General features: G+C 42.9%; 1 protein-coding gene across 1 annotated transcript; it reads right to left on the reverse strand.

Annotated features, from left to right (window-relative positions):
* Positions 1–6,344: 6,344 nt before the first annotated feature.
* Positions 6,345–17,983, reverse strand: cd9r (CD9 molecule related). The gene is made up of 8 exons (XM_089019398.1): positions 17,841–17,983; positions 15,454–15,553; positions 15,115–15,212; positions 8,532–8,606; positions 8,332–8,433; positions 7,811–7,906; positions 7,641–7,724; positions 6,345–6,748 (listed from the first exon to the last, which is right to left on the reverse strand). Exons 1-8 carry the CDS (start codon positions 17,904–17,906, stop codon positions 6,659–6,661), a joined length of 711 nt encoding a protein of 236 aa, XP_088875524.1. The 5' UTR covers positions 17,907–17,983; the 3' UTR covers positions 6,345–6,658.

The following is a 17,983-nucleotide window of genomic DNA, read 5'->3' on the forward strand; positions in this document are numbered from 1 at the left end:
ATGCTCTTCCTGACACAAACCTCTGTATTTATCCGGGCTTGGGACCGGCACAATAAGACATATGTCTCTTTGTGGCTACAGAACAAGCAACTCGCTCAGTAAAAGGCTCCCAAACACAAAATGGTCATCGGCACGGCAACATTCAAAAAAGCAAAAACACACCACTAATTTAAGCTAAAGATAAAGGATTATATGCCATTATATTTCGTCGGCAATGATATAGTCTTGAGGTTTCTTCAGCCGTCATCTGTACAAATTTGAAGGTTTCGGACGTTTCGCCTCCTATCCAAGAGGTTTCGTCAGCGAACTAAAGTCTGACTGGTCGTATTGGCCCTATTTATATATCCCTAATGTCCAGACATATGATAGGTGCCTACCCTCAGGTTGGGGGGAGTAGAGGACCACTCCCTGTGGCCCCACTGATTGTTCCTACATTCCTGCCTAACGACTGGCCTGTTTGCCCCACTCCCACCGGTATCACCTCATCAGCATTACGAATGTTGCCTAACCTGTTTTGCCTAAGCAGGCTATTGTATGAACGATCCAAATTGAACCTCACCCCACCACACCGGTTTAATGAAGGATTTTGTTGTTTTATAAGAATCACTTCTTTTCCTCCCCTTTCAAACCATCTATGTTCTTTCGCTAAGATTTTAACCTCATTGTCGTCAAATGAGTGGTTGCTAGCTTTTAGGTGCAAATGTACTGCCGATTGATGATTGATTGAAATGGGCCAGTCGTTAGTCAGGAATGTAGGAACAATCAGTGGGGCCACAGGGAGTGGTCCTCTGCTCCCCCCAACCTGAGAGTAGGGACCTATCATAGCTGTGCCCGGCGCCACCATGTCTGGACATGAGGGATATATAAATAGGGCCGATGCGACCATTCAGACTTTAGTTGGCTGACGAAGCCTCTTGGATAGGAGGCGAAACGTCCGAAACCTTAACATTTGTACAGATGACGGCTGAAGAAACCTTCTCATCGATGGACCACTCCTGTACGACTGAGAGCTTACACAGACATATAGTCTTGAAATATTTTTAAATGTATGTTTACTTTCGAGAGCGGAGGCATTGCTAATTTAAAGTGTTCCCAAAGACAGTCCTGGGCCTGATGAAAGGCTCCGGACACGCCCAAGGTCTGAAGGTGCTGTTATCAGTCATTTCCTTCACGAGTAGCTGCGCTCGTGTAAACAAAAGGCTGATATCGTTCATTTGTCGGACTTCTCAAGCGACAACGGAGATTCTCTCTCCGTAACTACGGCGTAGATACGCATCCACAACAAGTGCTCCGCCCCCGGGGGCCATGCTGGCATCGCAACCTCGCCATTAAATACGCGACGTGGCGATAAATCCGTCTTCGCCCCAGAATGTCAAGTAGGACAAGAAAGAGGCAGGATACAGAAGAGAGAATGCGGAGGAACCCGATTATCTTCTGGGCGTGTCCAACCCCACCTTTAGGTGAGGTCAACTCAAATTTGCTGTGTGCCGTATGTACGCGCAGCGCGATAGCACAAGCCCGGAGGTCATTTTACGGAATAAAAGCAGTGGACATGCAAATTTTAGGGGAGGGGGAGGTTGAATGATGCAAGAAAGGGTCTGTGACCAATGCAGACTTGTCTCAGGGCCGAGGACGAGAACAGAGTTTGAGACTTGGCCAAAAAGCCGCGGTTTTGAAGCAGGCGCAAGTCAACTCGTCACATGATGTGTCACGAACAAGTCGACCAATTGGGCGGCTTGCTCAACAAACAGCTCTTTGTCATAAGTGCGTTGGCAAGCGAGTACCGGAAAAACCAGAATCGCCAAGCATAGTTTGAACGGTGTGATATTGCGTGCTCGTGTGTATGTCGCACAAAAACAAATGAATCCATGAAACAAAAGACGTCCTCCCAAGCATTCCTGAATAAGGGTGGTGCTCCTATGAAGTTCCTGTTTGGAATTCACTGTGGGATTTTTATGAGATCTTAATGCAGAGGCACAAAATACCATTCAACGCGTACAACTAAGCTATGCAACTTCCCAAGAATGAGTTACATGCCCCGTCACGATAAGAATTCCAGTCAGTCGCTTTGAACAATGACAAGCGGCCTTTTTAACGCCAGAACGCCGCTATTTTCAAACTGCGGCGTTTTTTTTTAATCGGGAATGCGTGTACGATTTAGCGCTTTTTCGCCCGAGCGCGTCTCGGGTAAGACGCAAAATCTTGTCGCACGACATGTGACTCGTGTTTGTCGGATGATAATGCTTTGATGAAGGTGTTTGCGAAAGGAGGGGAGCCCTTTTCAACGTGTCCGTGGGAAGTCAAACGGCTTTGCGCGTGCCGGATGAGCTCGCCCGACCACAGCCAATGAGAGCCTTACACAATTGTAAAACTCCTGGTCTGCGGTTCGTTGTCACGCCCTGCCAAAAGAAACACGAATGCTCGGTTTTAACACACACAAAAAGGCAAAAGCAGCAAATTGTCCATTAAAAGTGGCGGTGGTTGGAAATATTTTCCACTTGGAGCTTTTATGAATTGGAAGGGCGAGCTCAGGTTTACCTCCAAAGATTGACTGAGGTCTGCCCGACTTTGCTTTCGGTGTGGGCGAGCTTGCTTTGGATGATGATTCGGAGGCGCGCGGGCATATGTTCCCCGAGTTACACATATGCGCCTTCACATGCGGAATATGCATCTGGCCGGTGACACGTCGGCTCCCGAGACAAACAAAGACCAACGCTTACTCACTCACCAAGGGAGTGACGCAGAAATCTTTTTTCCCCTTTACTACACTATGTTTCACAGGGTTGGTCATCGGTCTTTATTTCCTTGTCCCTACACCTTGTTTAAGTTGTTGCTTCATAAGAATTTACTCTTGTTGCAAAAGTTGAAGTCACGCTTGTCAAATGTACTCGCCGCCACACGTGGCGAGCGTGTGCACCGCACAGTCAAAGGTCACGGGTTCAAACTCATATACAGTACGTGCCACCCCAGGCTTCAAGTACAGGGTGTCATGATCTGGTTGGCGACCAACGGGGGGCGCTGTCGGCCCCGCCTACACCTGCACAGGTGCTGGTCGTCCCGATCAGATTGGCGACCAGCGGGTAGCGACGTCAGCCCTGCCTGCAGCCTCGCAGGTGTTGGTCGTTTAATCATTGACACTTAAAAGGACACCCGGCGCGACCATCCGGTGCCGGTTCATTGTTTGTTTGCTGCTTGGTTGCTGCATGCTTTGTGTACGTGTTTGTTTAACCTTGGCGGACTTTTACTTTTGGTCTTCTTTTGATACTTTGTATTTTTTTCCGTTCAGATGATTTTGATGTTTTACATTTTGTTCCAGCTCACCTTTATTTTAATACAATTTGTCAAACAACCTCCTGCTCCCTCCTGCCTGCTTTTTGGGATCCGCACCCGCCATCAGCACCTCGCAAACCGTGACACAGGGTGAGCCAAAAAGATGCATACCCGCCCATGAAAATTTCAATTGTGGCTTCGATTTATTTCAAATGACAACCACAAATTATTCAGTTGGTGGAAAACCCTTCACCAGACTTTCAGCCAATTTTGAGTTAATGTATTTCTTTCCCGAGATGTGTTCCAAATGTCCACCATTTCCTTGAGAGCAAACCTGTCCAGTACTTGTATGACAAAGTTGTCACTCACTTTTACACACTCCTCTTTCGGGAGGTCGACACAAAAAGATGCGTCCTACCGAGTCCCTCGCTGCAGCAATGGTTTCTCCCGAAAGAGGAGTGTTTGACAACTTTGTCGCACGAGTACAGGTATGCTTGCAACAAAATGGTGGACATTTGGAACACACCTTGGGAAAGCCATAAATGGACTAAAAATTGACAGAAAGAGCTGAAACTCTGGTGAACGCTCTTCCATAAACTGAATAACATGTGGTTGGAATTTGAAATAAATACAGTAAAGTCTCGTTATATCGATATCGGATATATCGATAGTCCCGGTTATATCGATACTATTTCTATGCACGCACGGAGAAAATTACATGCAAACAGGGTCGGATATATCGATAGTCCCGGTTATATCGATATTTTTTCGGACTCCCTTGAATATCGATATAACGAGACTTTACTGTAGCTTTTTTTTATGAAAGCCACAATTGAAATTGTCATGGGTCCGCATCTTTTTGGCTCACCCTGAATGTTTGTCCTCACTTGGCATTAATACTCGATAGACAAGGTTAGTAAACCATTTTTTTTAAAATCATCTTTACATTAGGTGGAGAAATGATGAGAGAAGCGCCATATCTTTTTAACTTCAATTTTAACTCGGATGTGTCAGTCCATTCTGGCATTTCCTCACTCATCAGTGCAACAACTGGGCTAACTCCCATTTCCAAGATGGCCGTACCCATGAAACCCATAAAGGTTCCCTCTGTGCAAAAATATCCCAGAAACTTTAGTTCAGAAACAGATGCGAGACTCAGCAAGGAACTAGAGTTTGACAATATTAGTGTAAATGAATTTTATTCTTAATCCTGAAGTATAGATTGGACAAATATTTGGAGCTATTGCACTCTGAGTAGCTCAGTTGCATGTCAATGCATTGATGTCCTCACGCGTGAAAAACGAATCTTTTCAAAGCGTTTCAAAGGTATCAGCTTGACAGATAAAGCAATGCAAATCCATTGAAAACGTCAAATTACACCCTGGTCAAATCTTTCTGCAGGTCCCTTGTCCTTTGGACTGAAAAGAATGTGAACATTGCGGAATCCGTAAAAAAAAACAAGCTGACATCAGGCCTTTCTGTTTTGCTACATTGTGGCCGGCAGTGGGGCAAATGTGAGACGCCCAAGCCACCGCCGTGTTCACGTTGAGTTAAAAAAAACACATTTGCCTGAACGGAGCCGTTTCTATGCTTTTTCATTCTTGATTCACTCCACCTCACGCCTCTCTGCTGTTTTTGTGTCGGCATAACTACATTCAACTCTCGTTTCTTCTCACGTGATCGGACTCCTTTTTGGGAACATTTGTGCTCCGCCAGTTTCCGCCTGAGAGCCACACAGTGTCTTGAGGCGGCGCCCACCCCGATGAAATCACACACACACACACACACACACACACACACACACACACACACACACACACACACACACACACACACACACACACACACACACGCGCACACACGCACACACACACACACACACACACACACACACACACACACACACACACACACACACACACACACACACACACACACACACACACACACACACACACACACACACACACACACACACACACACACACAGTATGCTCACTTGAATTCGAAAGAAAACAACTCCAGGCTGTAGCTAGGCAACTCTAAAATGTGAGTCATCCAACTGCCGCGCCCGTCGTCTACTGAGCTACACACGTTCACACACACAAGTTTAGGATTGACATGAAATTATGAATCATTGAAATACAGCCAAACTCAATATGTATCGTTGCAGTTCTCACAACAAACAAACCTACGCGATATAAAAGAACAGAGCGTGCAAACAAGCTCTATTTATCATTACAGTACTTAGTTCGAAATTAAAAATTTCATTTGAAAGACCGATACTGCCTTTCTGAACATCAATGTGTTATTGTCAGTAAATAATTTAAAAAGCGTGCTTGTACCGTGGTCGATGGCGGTATATTGATACTGCAGTAGACCGCCCTCTAGTGGACGAAAGGCTGTATTGGAATGTATAAATTTTATTTTCGTGGTTTGCTGCGGCGACCCCTCGAAGGGAAAGCCGAAAGGAAAAGAATGAAAAACACCTTAATGTTTGAATTCATTGATTGGAAATAAATAAAACAGGAGTGCTTCGTCATTCATTTTTTCTCCTCTTCCTGCAAGGGTATGTACATTTATTCCTGCCGGTATGTAGCAACTCAAAATCGCAACTCGTGTTTTATCACCCCCCCCCGGCGTTTTCAAGTCCATTAAAATCATGGCAGTTGATTTCAGAGCAGCTGTTATCTGACATTACGTTTCCATTTCGCATCTTTCTCTTCGATAAAGCATCAAGCATCCCACAGCTCAGACCTTTTCAATGTGCGCGTTAAAATCTACGTATATAACTTGTGCTTCACAGAAATGTGAATCTGTCCCTTTTCGTATCGGCTGACGCGTTTCACAGCTGCGACTTTCTCCACAAAGCAAGCACCACCGCATCGGAAGGATCTGGAGCTCTCACTTTGTCCCTTACACTTGCATTAAGTCGCAAATGCTGTCACACCCCACAGGTACTTTACCCGGACCTTTTGTCAGACAACTGTCAAAGTGCTATTTTAAACTTCAGTGGTGTAAAAAATGTGAATTATTTGTAACAATATAGCGCAAAGGAAACAAAAGGACATTCATCAAAGGCAAAAACAGGTCAAGTAGAACTTTATTGTCAAGTGTGCTGTATGTGTAAAAAGATGATGATAAAAGTGTACGTTGCTAGCAACGTTTTGTTGTTCTATAAAGTATGTCAAAATCCAAAACTGTACTTAAGCAAATGCCAGGTTACACTTGCATATAAAAAGACCCTCCCTAAATGTCAAAAGTGACCTTCACAGAAATCCCAAACTTTGTACTTCAACGAATCCTCGGTTCTACTTGGACCAATTCCGGTAAGATGGCAACGACGGACGGTTTGATGCTGGTTGGGAATGAAATGGGAATTCTCCAGCTAGTAAACCGCGGCGTAGCGGGCAGCGGAGGCCGTCTGCTCTTTCTTGATCTGTTTCAAGAGGAAAACCGTGCACACCAGTGCGGTGATCTGGAAGGCAGACACAGAAAGTAATAATAAGAAGAATAATAATACATGTCATTTTAAGTGCCTTTCCAAGCTCTCAAGGACAACTCAAGTATCCCCAGTTAAGCCCCATCTGCTATTTTATTTGACATCCTCAAATTATTATATTATATTGATGAATTCTAGTTTGAGCCCCACGATGTCTTAGTCAAGCTACCCTTTCAGATCAAAAGCCAAAATGCCCGTTTAGTGCGATCACATGACAATGGAATTTGTTATTTGCCGCAACAGAACCCAAAGTACCTTTTGATATTGTAAAACACTTTGTTCCCAAACTGTTTACCCGCAAGCTGTGTCCGCACGCCTCCATCAAACCCCTCAACGGTTCTTCACACCTTGGTGGCAGAGTGATTACGTACTTGTGTACTTCAAATACCTCCCCCTCCCGGACGGCCCGACACAATTACACTGAGACGATTGGGAGCTTTCAATACACAAAATGTTACTTCAGGGTTGAGTGAACGCTGGCGCGTGTGGCTGCCGCTGCTCACCCGCAGAAAAAATATCCTGTGACTGTAAAGTGTCCTTGAGAGTTTTGAAAGGCGCTGAAAAATGAATAATAATAATACATTTCATTTATAAGGACACTTTACAGTCGTCATTTTTTTTGTGCGGGTGAGCAGCGGCAGCCATTCGCCCCAGTGTTCACTCTACCCGGAAGCAACACAGCAGCAAAGTTATGAAATGTATTATTATTATAAAACGTCTCAACAGGCCCGAAATGAAATGAAACTTCACCGTGTTTGTTAATTTCTCAATCACTTGATTAAAAAAAAAGAACTAAAATAAAATTAAATGACATTTAACATAAAATAATAAAAGAAGATAAACTGAAATATATGAAAATGGTTTTTACCAAAATGATCCCCATTCCAATGAAGATGGCCATCACCATTGGTGCATTATTGTTGAAGAAATCGTTGATGACCCCAGGACAAGTCTGAAAACAAGTACGTCGTGGAAATGAAGACGAGCGAGCCTGAACAAAACCATCATCGCCATCCATCCTTTCTGAAGATCTCTTACAGGGATGATGAAGTTCTCCAAGAAACCTCTGGGTGCTGGGCATGTCTGTTGAACGCTGTCCAACATCTTGATGCCTGTGATCCCGCAGCAATGAAGCTACACAACGGGGTGAAAGCAAATGAGCCACACTCACTGCCAAGTAACAACAATCTTTTCCCTGCATACGTGCAAGCGACCTTATGAGGAGCACATTTGAAAATACCGCCCCGCTTCATTGTCACGAGGGTCGCCATTCGGGCCGGCCGTCTTTGGGCACACCCTCAATTGGCATGCAGCCAATCGCAGGGCGCACAAAGACAAGCGACCATTCACTGACACTCACGCCGAGGGACAATTTTTGAGTGGTCAATCAACCTCGAACTCGAGACCGTGAAACCGGCGTGATAAGCACTTGTTTACCGGATTTGAAATTACATGAAATATGCTGACAATGTTTGAAATTCAATGATCATAAACAGAAACATCACGGAACATAAGATGGCCTAAATGAAGCAGGGTTGGAGAGGGGACTTGCTTCTCACCATCTCATGAATGAATAACAATGTGACACCGAGGCCAACGTCGCCAGAGACCGAAAACAGCGTATGGATGCTATTGTAGAACTCGCCCACCTTCATCCCAACCTTCAAATCAAAGAGGTGGGAAAAAAACAAACATAGGTGTTGATTAAAAGTAAACGCTGCATTTTTCTTCTATTTTCTACCGGTGAAACCGCAAGTACCTGTTCCCTGCTGGTGTAAGCAAGCGCCCCAAAAGCAATCTCTGCGGCCGCCAGGAAGAACAGGAGAACGGAAAACTGAAAAAGGAAGGGGAGATTGATCATCATCAGAATCAGAATCATCTTTATTGCCAAGTATGTAGAACGCACAAGGAATTTGTTTCCGGTAGAACACGCTGCACTAGTATCGTCGTCAAAAAAACTGCTAAGTGGCACTATACAGTTCATCCTCATCCATTTATCGTCCACGGTCGGAGAGAAGTGAGAGGCATGCTACAGACCATAGAAATAGATAGGTTTAGAAGTGGCGTCGAGACGAGGTTGATGGCAAACCCGGAAGTGACGGCACGAGTTGTAGCGTCCGTAGTAACGTGGCTTGGTTTGGCATAGAAATAGGATAGTTTTGAGCGTATTTAGGTCTATTTAACGGATGGATGCTGTAAAAAGGAACAACAGTTGGGGGCCGCAATGTTTGGCTTACGGATGCTTCAACTACAAGCTGAAAAACAAAGGAATTTCGTTCTTCAAGTGAGTGAAAATGAAAGTTCTATCAAAAGAAAAAAAAAAAAATTCGTTTTGCGATGTTTTAGCGACTAATTTTCGTCCTGTTTTCGATCTTCGACCGTGTATAAGTACGTTCTAGCTGTTCTTCATTAGTATGAAATTTTTTTTTTGGAAACCTTGACACTCGTATGCACTTTCAGATGTCTGTAATATTAGCGGCACACTCGGTCTACTGATAGTCCAAGTCTTATCAAACGTGTGGGCAGGGAAGAGTTCGCTGATAATGCGACGAAGAATAAAGCCTTCTCACACAAATATGTCAATTTGACCAGCTGCACTCCCCGAGGCTCTAACGGAGGAGGTGGCCTTGAAAACCAGATACGCATTCCGTCTGCGAAAGCTCGGCAAAAATCATCGGCAGTTTCTTTCAGATCTTTGACGAAATGGCAGTACAGCAAAGTTAATGTGTTCTTTGCAGCTTTATTTCGCATTATTATGTTGCTGTCATGCCATTTTTTCCATCATGAAAAACAGGGGTCCCCAAACTTTGTCCTGTGAGGGCCACGTGACTTTTCCCTTCTGTGACGCTGTCACTTTGTCACAGAAAAAGTGTGACGATCGTAGGGGAGCTTAAACAAAAGTGTTTTCCAGAAAGCCACACATAACCAAATAACCCTTTCCAGGTTCTTGACAGAAAAAAAACAGGATACAAATAATACCACTATTCATGAAATAAATAAGAACTAAATAACCCTCTCTGAGTTCTTCACAGAAAAAAAAATCAGGAAATTAAAAATAACATTTATGAAATAACTAACTAAATAACTCTCTGGGTTCTTCATAGAAAATTGGGAAATTAATAACAACATTTATGAAATAACTAACTAAATAAGTCTCTCTGTGTTCTTCATCGAAAAAAAGCCATGGAAGATGAACTTTGTGTTGTGCCATGCACAATCTTAACTCATTCCTCCCGGCAAACGACGACGAGTCGTGTTTTGACTTCCGTGCATCCCGAGTCGCGCCTCCAGTCGGGCTGAAGCGATAGCAAATAATGCCGGATGCAGACTACAACAGGCGGGCCGCGAATACATCTTAACCCTTTACGGACCATTGCGCTTCTAGATGGAGAAAATGAAAGGTGGCAGTTCAAGTGCCGATTGAAAGTGATGCGGCGCAAGTTACGTGTCCCTTTAGAACAGATTATGTGCAGCTTTGCCTTTAAGAGCGTCAGTGACATCATCTCCTTCATGCGCAACACAATGTGCTCTCCTCCATCCTTCTATTTTTCGTCATGGATGAAATACGTACCACGTAAGTATATCTTGTAACTATTTTATGAGCTATTCAGAAAAGGTTTGCCTCGATACTGAAATGCATAAACTAACGCTAACTTGTGTATTTATATTAAAAATAAGGAGTGTCCCGAATTCGGAAGATTCGGCGTGCTAACGCTATTTTCATGATGATATTGTTGATCCTGATTTGGTACCCGATGCGAATAATTGTAAGTGAATGGTGCGTTTTCCACTCATAGCAGTACCTCATCGCTTTGCATTCTCAATATGATTATTGCAACGGAGGTCCATATGTTTTTTTTTCCTAAAATATCCATCTACTGTTTATCTTTCCAGATCCTGATGAGAATGAAATAGATGAGCATGTTGATGAAGACATTTTGGCATCTGACACAGTCGTGACTGTTGCATTGATGAACTTCTATCACCATTCAAATACTTTCGGGCTGATCAACTACGTGCTTCATCTCCAGGAAATCACTCAAATGGTGCAAATACCTGTTCTGGTTTCTAGTGGATACAGTGAGACCTCAACTTACAAACGTCAAATTTCTGAAAATTAATCCTTATAATAAGCACTATTTTCATAATACACACCCACCACGGCTGGCGGAGTGATCTTCGGCGGAAGCACACGACCGAACAGCACCAGAGGTTAAGTTACCAACAGTCCTTATGGAAGGTGACTCTCCTTCCATAAGCCATCAACGACCATCAAAAAGGCAAATAAAACGTTATTTTACAGCAGTTAATTTCTTTAATTACAGTCCTCTTTCCAAACAGCAATTCCCTTTGACCTTCGACCTCCAACGCCATTCCATTAAGCCATAAATGACCATCACAAATGTAAATAAAGTGACTTTATGATACAATGCAGTGTATTACTTTCATTGCAATACAACAGCACATTTATTATACATAGAATAAGGTATGTTGTGTGTAGTTTTAAGGCTTATTTAGTTGAAAAGTATATTTTATGGAAACCCGGGAACGGATTATTCCCATTTTAATGGTTTCCTATGAGAATATTTTTTGGAGATACACACTTTTCGCCTTACACACTCTGTCTGGGAACCAATTAAGTTCGTAAGTTGAGGTCTCACTGTATTTGTATTTGCAATGGATTTAGACTGATGCAACTCTCTCCAAACCATCAAGTGAAAACCAGAACAAATCGCCTCCGAAAAAGGACTCCGTTAGAATTCAGGACAAACTGAGCTCATCAGTTGTTTGGCAATTGCAGAAGGAAAAGAAAAAGAGAATGCATGAAGGAGAATGACACCGTTGCCCTCCTTCATTGGCCAGTAGAATTGAATAAAAAGAGAACGTGTAAAGAGTGTGCAAAGAAGACAATTAGTCGCGAGCCAAGAACAGGTTGTGAGCAATGCAAGGTGAACCTATGCATTCCATGCTTTAAACCATACCACTAATAAAAACATCTTGAATTATTTTAAATGCATTCTAGGTTTATTTCATGCATATGTGACTTGTTGTGAATGCATTTTGTTGTAATTTGCAGGTTTTTTTTTTTTTTTTGGGGGGGGGGGGGGAATCTTTAACGTTGCAATAATTTTCGAAAACTTCAATTTCACAAAACAATTTGTGATCTTATTCTATTATATGTTATGAAAGTGTACTGAAAGTTTCATAAAGATTAAACAACAAATAAAGAAGTTATAACAGTTTATTTGGACACACATGTTAGTTATGAATTTCCTGCTGAAGCTACTCAGGGAGCACACGACAAAGCTAGGCTGCAGGCTCTGGAGGCTGTGGGGGAAGAAATGCAAAATGCCTGCTAGGGGGGAAAGAGTTAACAGATACAAGTTCAGCTCAGTTGTCAGAGCAGAATCTCTCTGACACATATGAGCAGTCTCTTAAAGTTCTTGTGTTCCTTCCTGAGAATCCTTTTGTAGGTTCCAGTAGGCTTGTAGACAGACAGCTGTTTGCAGCTCTCTCTCTCTCTCTCTCTCTCTCATCAACTTCCCTGTGAAAACCACAAAGGAAGCAAGAAACAAAGTCAACTAAGTGATACAGCACCTACACCGCACAATACATTTCACTACCAGTATGGCTGTAAAGATGGATTTTATCCCAGTAGATGTGATTATGATTATATTTGTTTGTGCTCAGAATGACTCATTCAAGTCAGAAAATATCTTATTTTCTATCCTTTAACCCCCCCCCCCCCCGCCCCCACCCCATCCCCTTTCAAATTGCTGCTGTGGACTGCAAATTTCCCCATTGTGGGACGAATAAAGGTATTCTGACTCTGAAAAGTGAGCTTACCTATGTACGTTCATCAGTGTGAACTGTGGCTCTGCATCTGGTTGGTGAGAAGTTGAAGATCAGGTTCCATTCTAGTTACAGCCAGTGTCAAGCACCGATGCAAATGTTCTTCTGTCAATCTTGATCTCATCAGTGATTTCAGCAGTTTCATGCGAGATAAGCGTTTCTCGCAGATATACGTGCTGCCAAAAACGGTGGACATTTTCATTGCGTATTTTTTTTAGGTTTGGCAGGGCGGCATCGAAGTCAACGAGACCGTTGGGCTTGACTGCGTCTTTCAGACCACCACAGTTCTGTAACACAGGTCCAACTTCTCCATGGTTTGGTACACTTGGTCCAAAATATCCTCTCCCGTTGTAGTCCCTTTGAGACTTTGGAGGGCTGCCACCTCCTCGCATATCTCAAAGTTTTTTCGTCTTCTGCTGCAGCTGGGCATTTACATTCATCCCGATTTCTTCACCACGTCTGGTGATTGTACTCCCCGACAGACCTACGACATTATATGCATCTTTCTTCTCCTGCGCGACAGCATCCGTGCATTTCTTAACAAACTCTCCGTCCGTGAAAGGCTTACCGCTGCTCGCTATCAGCTTAGCAAGCCGAAAGCTGGCCCGAACGGATGCCTTCTTCAGCTGAGCTTGGCGTACAAATGTATTCTGCTGAGATAGTCGTCCACTTTTCGCTTTGAGAGTTTGTCTGCTCGTATTTGGCCTTGCAAGCTATCGTACTTGTCTTTGTGACGGGATTCATAGTGTCGGCGAAGATTGTATTCTTTGAATATCGCCACCGCCTCTTGACAGATGAGACAAGCAGCCTTTTCTTTGCATTCAACATGAAAATCATCGTTTGTCCACTGCAGGTTAAATACCCTGCATTCTGAATCACTTTTTCTCTTACCTAACCTTTTCGCCATTATTCCGTTCTCTCTTTGACAGGAAGGTTTACAAGAGAAAACAGGTGTGGGACCAAATAGAGCGCCAAACTGAGCGCACCTGAATGTACCACCGGACTCCCCTCCACTTCCTCAGACGTCACTTTCTTGTGTCGCGTCGCATTGTGACCGACTCCTTTAGCGTTCTATTGTGAGCAGGCGGGTTTGTATTGTTCAATCGCGATTATAAACAACATACATTGATTAAAATATGAACAGATAATGATCGAAAACCGACCTTTGACTTGTAAAAGGATTTTTTATTTTTCTGGAGGCCAAATAGGAAAAAAATCTGATCGCATCACTGGTATTGTTCAGGGGGCCGGGCCAAATGTGCTGACGGGCCGGATACGGGCCGCGGGCCGTAGTTTGGTGAGCCTGATGTAAAACAAACCTCTGATTCTTTTAATTTTTAGCCTTTGAGTACCGTATGTTCCGGTGTATAACGCGTACCCCCAATGAATGGTGTATTTTGAAACGTTTTCCACATATAAGGCGCACCTATAATGCGCACCTTCAATGAATGAAAAAAGGTTTTCCAAATATAATATATAAATATTTACATTTAAAGGTTTTCCATATAGATGGCTGATAGAGATTAAACAGAATAAGAAGTTATCATATTTAAAAGTTTCATGCTGTTATATGCTTAGTCAGCACTTGTGACTCAATACACAGACAACCCGGGGTCAATCAGGTCAACAGACACAGCAAGTTAAAGTGTCAGCTTCGTCTAGGAGATGTGACCTGGCACAGAATTGAGTACATGAGAAACTCCTTATCACACAAGTAATTTAGGACTTCAAACTCCCTCACAGGAAGAGGTCATTCGCCAGGTTAAAAATCTATCAGCTCACGGAAAAGACAATATTTTCTTGCTTACAGCTGTTGAGGCTAAGAACGTTCCAGGGGCATGTTATTCTAATCAAGAAAACTATGTTTTACATTGCATATATTCACAATAAATAGCTTGGAAGAGGGCGGCAGAATTCAGACGTCTGTCATGAATAGCTGCGTCTCCTGCCGGCAGTCGGGACAATCTTTCTGGTTCCGAGTCTTCGTCCACAGTGTCTGACTGTCATATCTCTGACAATGGCACACCACATTCTAAGTAGAGGCTGTGGTTACGCACTTCTTCTTCTACAGTGGGAAATGGATAGTTGTATTAAGTTCATCCTGTCTACTTGATATCTAATTTAAAACAGATTCTTTTCTTACAGACAGTGTATTGTAGGTGTTCAAATAGCGGACATGTTTCGGCGTATACTGACGAAGGCGGAAGTATACGCCGAAAGCTAGCTATTTGAACACCTACAATACACTGTCTGTAAGAAAAGAATCTGTTTAAAATTAGTGGGAAATGGAGTCTGTGACTACTGACAGTAGTTGCGAGACCTGTTTTGGCTCAATATTACTTTGCATATAAGGCGCACCTGCGTATAAGGCGCAAGGTCATCATTAGAAGAAAATCAAGGCTTTTTAGGTGCGAAAAATACGGTATTTTGATTTTAGAATCTCCTGTGTGCGCGTGAAACCAGTATTGGGTGATTTCCAGGCATCTCACCAACTGGAGAGCACATTTCTTCTCACTGCACACTCCGTATTCTCCGACCGTAACCACCACCAGCATTACTGTGCCAAGCACGATCAGTAGAATCACACCTTTAACCGAAAAAGAGAAAGCAGAGTTCAAGTCAATGAAATAGACAAAGTTCATATTGTAAACTGATTGCGAACAGGAACAGTCATTCGGTCAACAGTCTGGAACGGAGCTGGATTATATCAAAATGAAATCACGAATCCTTGAATCTAAATAAATCTAATCATTTTGCACCTCATATCAAGATATGTAACAGATTGTGTTTCATGGCTGCTCGGCTCAGAAAACGAACACCAAACTCACCAGACGCAAAGGTGCCGGAGCCGTTGATTTCAAAGAGCAGTTTGGTGTTGTCATCAAACCTGAGCCACAGGCCCAGGACCAAAAGTGCACAGGCCAGCATCTGCAAGGCAAAGACAGAAAAAACATGCTTCTGTCACAGAAAAATAAAAAAAATACAGAAAGCCACAGAAGTTCCGTGGCTTTCTGTATTTTTATTTTATTTTGCAAACATTTATTTGGTCCAGCTGTCAAGGCACAGCATACAAATGGAATTCTTTCACTGACGCCAAACAGACCGTAAGGCAGCTTGATCAACAGCCAAAGGCTAAACGGGCAAGATATTCTAAACCATGGTGTCATTTAATAGTATTGTATGATGTCTGAAGTATGCCTTACAATAAGTACCATTGGTATGGAACACTTCTCTCTCTCGAAACGTCTGTTAAAACTCTTAAAACAAAGGATGAAGTGTGCTTAACAGCCCCCCTAATATGTTCCTTGACCCCCAAAAACGTCTGAAGACTCCCTAAAGGCCGTCATGCCACTGCGGTCAAGCCAGCCTCCTCTCGCAAAATCAAAGTCAAGTGATCCGCCACTTTGATTGACAACACTGTGCATTACGGTAGTCTGTGGCGGGCCAGCGAGGAGGGGGGGGGGGGGCACCTTCAATATAAAAGCGTCACGAGTGCATGCCCGGCAGTAGTTTGGATGTAAATGAACATAAAATATGGACAACAGCGGTTTCTTGGCTGTCGAGTAAGGATCACGTTCACCTGTGAAGAATAAGAACTCTCAGAACAGTGCCAAGACGCGTTCTCAAGTGGAGGTAGAAAAAGTAGTTGTCATAATAATAATGGTACCAACATGTTCACATGCATTGGAGTCAGGAAGGAGGTCAGATGTCACTTTTCACATGCCCATTAATTCAAAATACAACATCAGTTCTGTATCAGAGTTGTCTGGTTGGATAGCTGGGGTGCTCTAGTCTCTTCCAGTGTTGATTTGGTCCAGCGATATAGAAGATTTTCCCTTTAGAAGTTTTAAATATTGATTAAAAATAACGTCAGCTTGCCCTCAACTATGATGGTGTTTATTTCACTTGTATTATTATTATTATTATTATTATTATTATTATTATTATTATTATTGGATTGGATTTGCCTTTATTAGTCTCGCGGTGGAGAAATTTACATTTCACAGCAGCAAAGTTATGAAAGAAATGAAAGTACAAAAACAAAATACAGGAGCGGCGCCGTCTTGAAGTCAAAAGAACAAAAAAAACACTAAATCACAAATAACATGACAACACAAAGACACAGACAGTCATTCATTCTTAAGCACTTTCTGTGCCCTCTTTGTTACACGAAGCAGTTCCAGGGAAAGAGGAGAGGATCAAAGTGTCTCTTCACCAGTGGATCAGGGACATCATGGTGGAATGTGCACGGCGACGGCAAGCTAAATGTTGAAAGCAGACTTATAAATAAATATAATAAATAATATAAAAGTATTATTATTATAACTACTTTTTCTATCTCCACTTGAGTACGCGTTTTGGCACTTTTGTGAGAGTTGTCATTCTTCCTAGGTGAACGTGATCCTGCTTGTTTGACATACTATTTTTTGTGTGTTTATTTACATCCAAACAAACCACTGCCGGGCATGAATTCGTTGTGTCGCTTTTATTTAGAAGGTTGCCCACGCCGCTCGCTCGCCTCTCCATTGCCGCAGACTACCGTAATGCACAGGATTGTTAATCAAAGTGGCGGCTCACTTGACTTCGATTTTGCGAGTGGATGCTTGCTTGACCCCCCCCCCCCCCCCCCCCACACACACACACACACACACACACACAAGATGAAAGTCTTATCTTGAGATTTATGTACAGCGGGAGGTGTCTGGAATTTCTCATCTTGCCAAATTCAAATAGCATCAACGTTCCTTTGTTTCCGAGTTTTAAAACAAAATTCACAAAACTGCGTAGCCGAATTTTTTTACCCACGATGCATTGCGGTATACATTTTAACGTAAAATGATAAAACAAGATACTTTAGACTTTCATTGTAGATTTTACAGCAATTTATTCCAGTGTTTGTGTTGTCTTTAAAACGGTTGCGTTGTATTCCGGTTTTTATCCCAACGAGGGAGAGGAAAACAAAATAACGGTATGAGGTGCTTTTCCTGAGAAACGAAACAAACCGAGTAGTCAAGCACACACTTTGTAAACTCTCTCAAACACCACTGTCTACGCATTTTTGTCGGTTAGATTCCTTATCCAACTTTCAACTTTTTTTTCAATACTTCTCGTGGGTTAAAGTGGTCTTTGATGCCATAGTACAACAAACGAATATGGAAATATCATCGCGTTCCTAGCAACCGGGCACAGATGTTGGAGTAAAGTCCAGACGTACCGCAAAAACCATATTGAAGGTGATGAGGATATACTTGCAAACGAGGCCACATCCGTCCAAAGCCATGGTAAAGCGTAGTGGTGTGAGCCGCGGTAATCACATACAGTGCGTACATCAATTCTAAATCACGCAACCAAGCTACG

Source organism: Hippocampus bargibanti, linkage group LG17, assembly GCF_051943395.1.
Source record: "Hippocampus bargibanti isolate YZ-2025 linkage group LG17, ASM5194339v1, whole genome shotgun sequence".
NCBI classification, from domain to species: domain Eukaryota; kingdom Metazoa; phylum Chordata; class Actinopteri; order Syngnathiformes; family Syngnathidae; genus Hippocampus; species Hippocampus bargibanti.